Source organism: Drosophila arizonae, chromosome X, assembly GCF_054131065.1.
Source record: "Drosophila arizonae isolate 15081-1271.41 chromosome X, UAZ_ARI_1.0, whole genome shotgun sequence".
Lineage (NCBI taxonomy): Eukaryota > Metazoa > Arthropoda > Insecta > Diptera > Drosophilidae > Drosophila > Drosophila arizonae.
In genome coordinates, this window is record NC_142927.1 from 15,901,143 (window position 1) to 15,909,112 (window position 7,970).

General features: G+C 39.2%; 1 protein-coding gene across 1 annotated transcript; it reads right to left on the reverse strand.

The window, feature by feature from the left end:
• Window positions 1-6,491: 6,491 nt before the first annotated feature.
• sisA (sisterless A) lies at window positions 6,492-7,340 on the reverse strand. Its single transcript, XM_018014093.2, has one exon. The coding sequence runs from the start codon at window positions 7,256-7,258 to the stop codon at window positions 6,668-6,670; it is 591 nt and encodes a 196-aa protein (XP_017869582.1). The 5' UTR covers window positions 7,259-7,340; the 3' UTR covers window positions 6,492-6,667.
• Between the last annotated feature and the right edge of the window lie 630 nt (window positions 7,341-7,970).

Below are 7,970 nucleotides of genomic sequence, written 5' to 3' on the forward strand. Positions count from 1 at the left end.
TAAGAGTTTGCGTTGCTCAGCTGCTAATGTCTGGAAAAAAAGAAAAAACAATAGAAAGAGAAGGAAGAAAGAAATATATAATAGATCTATATCATATTGATCACCTAACAATTTCAGTTATTAACTGCTAATCAATTGGAAGTTGAACTTGAAACTTGAAAGTTTCTTCAAGTGAATTTGTGTACCAATGAAATTTTTCGAAGAATATAAATATCGAATATAATGTAAATTCAAATGATATATTGCCAGTAATATATAAGGTCTTTTTTCAAATTTTATTGGCACTCTCTTTCTTTAACTACCCATTTAGTATCAGATTGATTTTTTTTTTATTTTTATTTTTTTTTTTAATTTGGTTTGGCTTAGACTTTGAACAGATCAAGACAAGTTTTAATATGCATATAGACTAACAGTACTTAATTTAATTTAAATCATACACACATTTTACTAAAATAACATTCAAATGAAACAAAAGTGCGCGTCGATTCTGAGTTATATTCAATCCAATCTATTATTTGCAATCAAATGCTAAGTTCACATTTCAATTGATTCTCGGTAAGTAAATACAATTGATTACAAAAATTTGCAACTGACCCAAAATTCCTGTAAACTCAACTCAGCTGTGAACCCATTTAATCCGCTTAAAGTGTTGGCTTATGGAAAATACCAAATTCAAGTCAGATCGATGCTCAATTTGCCAACTAGGTAATACATGCATGGAATAGCAAGAGAGGGAGAGGGAGAAAGGGAGAGGGAGGAAGAAAGAAAGTGTAATAGGTAGCGAAAGAGAGAGAGAGGGAGTGAGAATGAGAGTAATGTAGGAATAAAGGAGAGGAGAATAAAGGAGAAGATTAGAGAGAGAGAGTCAGACAAGCAGAGGTAAAGAGATAAAGAGAGTGACAGAGATAGTCGGATAGAGTCAAAGCGACAGACACTGAACGAAAGACAGAGAGAGAGAGAAAGAGAGGAGCATACAAATAGAGGGAGAGACAGAGAAAGGGTAATAAAGAGAGTGGCAGGAGAAGCAGTGATAAAGAAAGAAGGAAAGAATGAGGTATATACAGAGAGAGAGAGAGAGAAAGAGAGATATACACAGAGAGAGAGAGAGAGAGAAAGAGAGAGACAAATGGTGGGAGACATTAAGAGAGAGGGGTAATAAAGTGAGTGACAGAGATAGGCAGAGTGAGGCATAGAAAAAGCCAGAGAGATTGACAGAAAGAGAGAGAGTGAGAGTGAGTGCGATCTTATCATAGCAATCAATATAGCCAGCCAAAACTCTACAATACAGGGTATTTATTAATCAAGCACGCTCGATTGTAAACAAACTTCGACAAACGAGTGGCAAGTGCAAAGTTATATTTTCTGCACCTCTGTGCAGTGCGCACAGTTATTGCTGCGCTCGTCCAAAAAATTGGCCACTGCCTGCGTGTCTGTGAGTGTGTGGGTGTGTGTGTGTGTGTGGGTCATATGTGGCACAGCCAGCCGTGCCTCAGTCAGAATCAAGCTCATGCGTTGCCTGCGTCGCTGCCAGCTGCACCAACAGAAACCATCAATAAACTCTTGCTACACTTTTCTTTCGCAGCTCGGACCCTCTGCTTGGGTTGCTTTCTCACACACACAGACACACTCACACACACACACTTGGCGTTTTCAAAATGAAAAATAAATTGGAAAATTGAAAAAGCAATTCATCGCATTAGAAACGTGCATTGAATTGAAGTCTGCTGACGTTGTCTATCAGGCAGCAGCAGCAGCAGCAGCAGCTTCGTTTTGGTACTTTATCGCTCATACGCCAGGTGTGACGACACAAAAGTGCACGCCGCCTGCCGTCCCATCCACCCAACCCCCAAGCTGCATCAAGACAATTGCCAGCGAGAACGTATTCATTGAAATGCTGCCGTCGCATCGCCTTAAGCGACTCCATTGGCCATTCGGCATTTGCGGGGCTTATGGCCGAGGCGATAAAATCAAATTGGCAAGCTGCAAGTTTGGGGAACGTTTTGTCATTTGTTATTATGACGAGGCCGTTAGATGCACTTCGCTAAGCTCTGACGAGATCCCAGACCCAAAACGAAAGCGAAAACGAAAACGAAATCGACGTGCAGCGCAGCGAAGCGCAATGAAATCATTTGTACGTAGCACGTGAAAATGAAATTTTAAGCATCAGCACAAAATGCGTTTTGCGGCTTTGCCACAGCCATTGGACAGAGCAATGTGCCACTTGCATCCAAAATACTACGCACACACACAGGAGTACAAAAATAAATACACACACACTTATATGTATATAATATATATGTATATGTATAGAATGCATACATATATATTTATGCACTTAATTCCACATCATTTCGCAGCGAATGAAAAAATTGTATTAATAAAAGTAAAAAAAGCCAACTATGAATGCTGCGGTCGAGCGCTACCGACTGCAGAATACTCAGTCACGAGGCTAACGTTGACATATGTATTTACCACGCCCCCAATCGGTATATGTGTATAGGAGAATGTCAGCAGCAATTGTGTCCAATTTCAGTATCCGCCTTCAATAGCGAACCACACAAAATCAATATGCTCATTTCACATTCGTGAATGAGCATAAAAAGGCGAGCCCCAGCGCTACCCATGGCCCTGACGGCTATAAGTTCCGTTGCATTTACATCTGTTGGCACACAAATTGTAAGTGAACAAAAAAGAGGCGACGAGAGGCGGGGCAAAAGAGGCGAAGTAGAATCGGGGAAAAACGAAAACGCAATCAAGGCGGATTTAGCACCTGGGCAGAGCCAACGGCAGACTCAGAGCCAGAGGACTGCGACTGCAGCACCAAAGCCAGCTGTGCATCCGCTCAGATTGGCAGCCGGGCTCTGCGTGTGGCCTGGCAGCGACTTTCCGTCGCTTTGATGCCCCCGGCTTGCAATTGGATTACATGCAACGAATGCGAATCGTCACTGCCAGCACAAACAGTTGCCACTCCATTTGCCTAACAAGCCATTGCAGACTACAGGTCCCATGCCCCATGCCGCATGCCCCATACCGAGTGCCGAATGCCGCACAAATCGTCATCTCAAGCTGATCGAAATACCCTCTGTGTGCATTGGCAAACGCTATCACAGGCGACAATCGCTTTATGCCACAAATGCGCATTCACCAAGTGCAACTGGCTTAAATGCAGTCGCAATGCGGACAATGATATGCATATGTATGTGTGTATGCGTATGAGTATATGCATACTATTTTAAGCTGAAATATTATTGGTCTGTTTGTTGTTTTAATGACACTCAACTATGCATTATTGCAGCTGCATTGCAGCCCAAATGAGCCTTCGATTCAAGACCCTCGCGACATCCACTTATATCAGCAATTTCAAAAAGTACTTCGTTGCACTCTAAAAAATCAAATAAAATAAGTTAGACAAGGAGCTATTTATTTTATACAAAAATAAAATTCGCTGTATTAATCATATATTATAATTATAAATTATTTTATAAATTTGAATTCAATTAAAATTATAAAAGTATGCATAGTATAAAAGAGGGTATAAAGAAAAATTATATTAAGATGAATATTATATACATAAATATATAATATACATACAATATATTAAATTAAATTTAAACTATTAAATTAAAAACAGGAAATCATTTTAAAAGTATGAAAACGGAAACATTTATTTAAAAAAATTCACTATATTAATTATATAATATAATTATAAATTTTTTTATAAATTAGAATTCAGCTAAAATTGTAAAAGTATATATATGAGAAGATATAAAGAAAAATTATTTTAATATGAGTATTATGTAACAATATATCATATTATTAATTAAATTACATTTAAATTTCTAAAAAATTTTAATTTTAAAAATACTAAAACAAAAACGTTTATTAAAACTTAACTTGAATAAAAGTAGAAAAGAAATTATTTATGTTAAAAATTCGATAGCTTGTAAATAAAGACGAATTCACAAAATAAATACAAATAAAAATGTTAACAATAAATTTATGTATATATTGTTTATACATATGTATATTGTTTACACATATTTTTTTTTTTATATTTAAAACATTTAGTTAATTATTGTGTGCCAAATTAATAAAATCGCCCACTGTGCCTCGCTCTCTTTAGGCGGGCTGACCAATTAAGAGCTATAGAGCAACAAATGGCAATCAAATGAAAACTGTGATTGTTTTTATACCCTGAACCCATTTTCAATGGGAAATCAGGGTATAATGGTTTTCTTGAAATATATGTAACAGGCAGAAGGAGGCGTGGCAGACCCCACAAAGTATATATATTCTTGATCAGGGCGACGAGCTGAGTCAATTTGGCCCTGTCCGTCTGTCTGTCTGTCCATCTGTCCGTCTGTCCGTCCGTCCGTCTGTCCGTCTGTCCGTATGTTTGAACGCGTCGATTTCCGAAGATATAAGAGCTAGAGACTTTATTTATATATTTTTATTTTCGGGCAATAATTAAAGCCAATTTAAACAATATTACATCGTAGGATTCTCATTATGTGGATAACGTAGATTGTTTACGTAATATTGAATTAGCATTCTTATGTCAAGCACCTTCAACTGCTGGGCAGTTATCAATTCTGGCAGTTTACGATTCTTAAATTTTACGGCAAACATAAGATCATTTTCGTAGGGAAATGCGGCTAAGATCATTTCTGGCCTGAGACCGCGTTCGAAGCCATTATTGACAGTGGCAACAAGCTTCTTGTGTTTCTTTATAGAACGCAGCATTACCTTTTTTGTGACATTCGTGTTATTGACACTGTCTTCTCCCATAACCACCGAGTTCAACTGACTGTTGCGTGGACGTCCCTGCCATAAGAATCAATGGTAGCTGGCGCATTGACACAAAAAGGAAAACTTACCCGCCGACGCGGTAGAGTACGTTCTGGTGGTTCGGAGTCTGCTCCTGCAATAGATGGAGCCGCAGCAGCGCTAGTAGCACTGGCAGCAGAAACCGCTGTTGGAAGACAAAATATGTAAAATGTATCCATATATTATATATATGTATACATATTAATTAAATATCTAAATTTAACACTTACGTTGCATATTCTTGTCGGGAGAAACCCTTCCGCCGTGTATCTAAATTAATTCACATTTAAATTAATTAATTAATTTACATTTAGTTAATATTCGAAAATGTAAAAATGTAAAAAATATAAAAAATTACCAATTGAGCTTTTAAATTTCGTTTTCCCATTTTATTGTAAGACGGTTAACTTTTACAATATATTTGAAGCTATATCAGCATATTTGAGTTGACATACAAGTGTGACATTAACCACGCAGACTACTAGATTGTTTGATGCTGAGCAAGGCACGAACATATTTCAGAGGTGCTCAAGCGAACTTTCGTTATCGGATTTTAAAAGAACTAGTTCGATTTTTATACCCTGAACCCATTGAAAATGGGAAGTCAGGGTATAATGGTTTTGTGAAAAGTATGTAACAGGCAGAAGGAATCATCGCAGACCCCATAAAGTATATATATTCTTGATCAGGATGACGAGCTGAGTCGATATAGCCCTGTCCGTCCGTCCGTCCGTCCGTCCGTCCGTATGTGCAAAAGGATCTCAGAATATATAAGAGCTAGAGAGCTGAAATTTGGCATGCATACTCGTGTATACCATAGGCAGTACAAGTTTGTCTTATTTTTTCGATAACTCGTCCAATAACTTTTTTATCGAGAATAATCGAAAAATCGACATTTTTTTTCAGCCTAATTTGCACACTTTTAGACCTGGAGACTTCAAATTTGCGTTGTATATAAAGTTAATGGATACAAAGATTTTGCAATCTACAGAGTTTATATACCACGCCCCCTTCGCCACCAATTTGTAAAAAACGCGTTTCAAGTACTAGAGACTTGTGTTTTGGAATGTGCACACATTTTAACCATATGATTACGCTCTGAAAGTTTCAATAAGATTGTATGTCTATAAAAGAAATTATTCAAGGAATAAATTCTCATAATATTCCTCACATTGCAGCGCAGCCCAAGCGCAGCCGCTGCTAACTGCGCAGTCAGCAGAGCGCGTGCTTATAAGTGCATGTATATGCATAAAAGATGTCCAGAATGATTAGAATATTAGCTTGGAGGGTTCAGGGTATCTCCTAGTCGAGCAGTCTCGACTGGAGCCTTCTTACTTGTTTAGTTTACTTTAAAGCTACAGCCCGTATGTATGATATATGAAAAACCTTGCATATTTATATACATAAATATTCCTCACAGTGCTTCAGTCTTAGATGATTCTGTCCAACATATGCAATATTATTGCGGCCTTGGCATCTCCCACGTTGCCTTCGAGATATTTTAGTAAGTCAAAGGTCTTCAAGTGAAGTTAACTTACAGTTCTCTTCGAATTCATTATTTTCATTATCAAAAAGCAAATCTGATTGAATATTAGTGTTATCGATAACTGCAATATAGTTATCGGTAGTAAGATCACCCCATACAAAGTAAACAGCTTGATTAATTATTTTTAATATTTTTCTATATTTATTTAAAAACAATAAAAAAAATTGTTAATAATACGATAACTTGGCTTACAAAATAACTTAAATATCTAGCTCTCTCTCTCTCTCTCTGCGACTCTGTCTCTTTGTACAACTATAGGCTAGCATTATCTATAATGCCAGGTGGTCTCTGTCCTCAGTGGTCCATGTTGGTGGCTAACGCTGCACCACAGCGATCCACGCCGAAGTTCTGACGCATGCGCTCCAGGGCGACTCGACTGAAGCCGCGCGCCATGAGCTGCGCCTCCGCCTGGGCGATCACGTCGCGCATGTAGTCCAGTGCGCCCGCGCTCTCCGTCAGCTGGCTGCAGACGAACTTGTGGCGGAAGCGCAGTTTGGCCTTCTTGATCTTGTTGTTGTAGCGCGACTTGCGACAGGACTCTGCCCGCTGACGCTGTGCATCACGGCTGTTGCCACCAGTCGAGGTCTGGCTCTGCGTCTTCGTCTGCATGGGATGGACCTGTGTGGCCTGCGGCTTGGTGGTTGGTGGTGCACGTCGCTCCACCACAATGGGATTCTCGATGAGCATTTGGTCCACGTAGCGCTGCTCCTCGTCCGCATAGTGCGTCTTCAGGTGCTGCAACTCCACAGCGACCAGCTCATCGATCTGCTCCGGCTTGTGGCTGTGCAAGGCGGGCAGCTTGCTCGGATGCACGCCGATGCCGTGGAGTGGGTAGTGGCCCAGCTGGGTGTAAAACTTGTGCAGATAAAGGTTGCTCTGATCCATAGTCTGTTTGCGCTTTCACTTATCGCCTTCGTCTATCGATCTGCTCGCCCCGAAATCAGTACTGCAATTGCTGTCCGTAATTTGCTTGCGCCTCGCTTTTATAGATGGCCAAGGCACGCACCACGCACCACGAACCCGACCCTGCCCAACCCGCGCAGGTCAAGTCCCATTATGAATCAACTAGCGACCATTTTATGATCTCCATTGTGCGGCGACCACATGCAACGCCTACCTGGCCCACTACCTGCCCTACCCGGCTAACCCTACCAGACCGAGTCACGTAAACAAACGGATTAGCGTGCGACTTGTTTGGGTTTTAACTGACCCATCAGCATCGGTCTGACCTGCCCACTTCTGTTTCCGATTTAGCCATTGAATGATTCGATATGTGTTTATATATATGTATGTATATATGTATATATATGTATTATATAAGCTGGCACACCTGAAAGTGAATAGAGTCACCATATCCATATCATCCGTGTCCTATGCTGATGTAGAAAACCAAAAGTCTCTCAGGCATTCAGACTAAATTATAAATATTCTAAGAGTACGACCATTTTATAATATTATATAAATCAATTGATAGATTATATATTATATATACAAATATAGTATATACTATCTTTATATACATTATCTGCATATAACTTTTATATATAATTTAATATACGATTGTTTCCAACTAACAACAAACTCGGATAATATATAT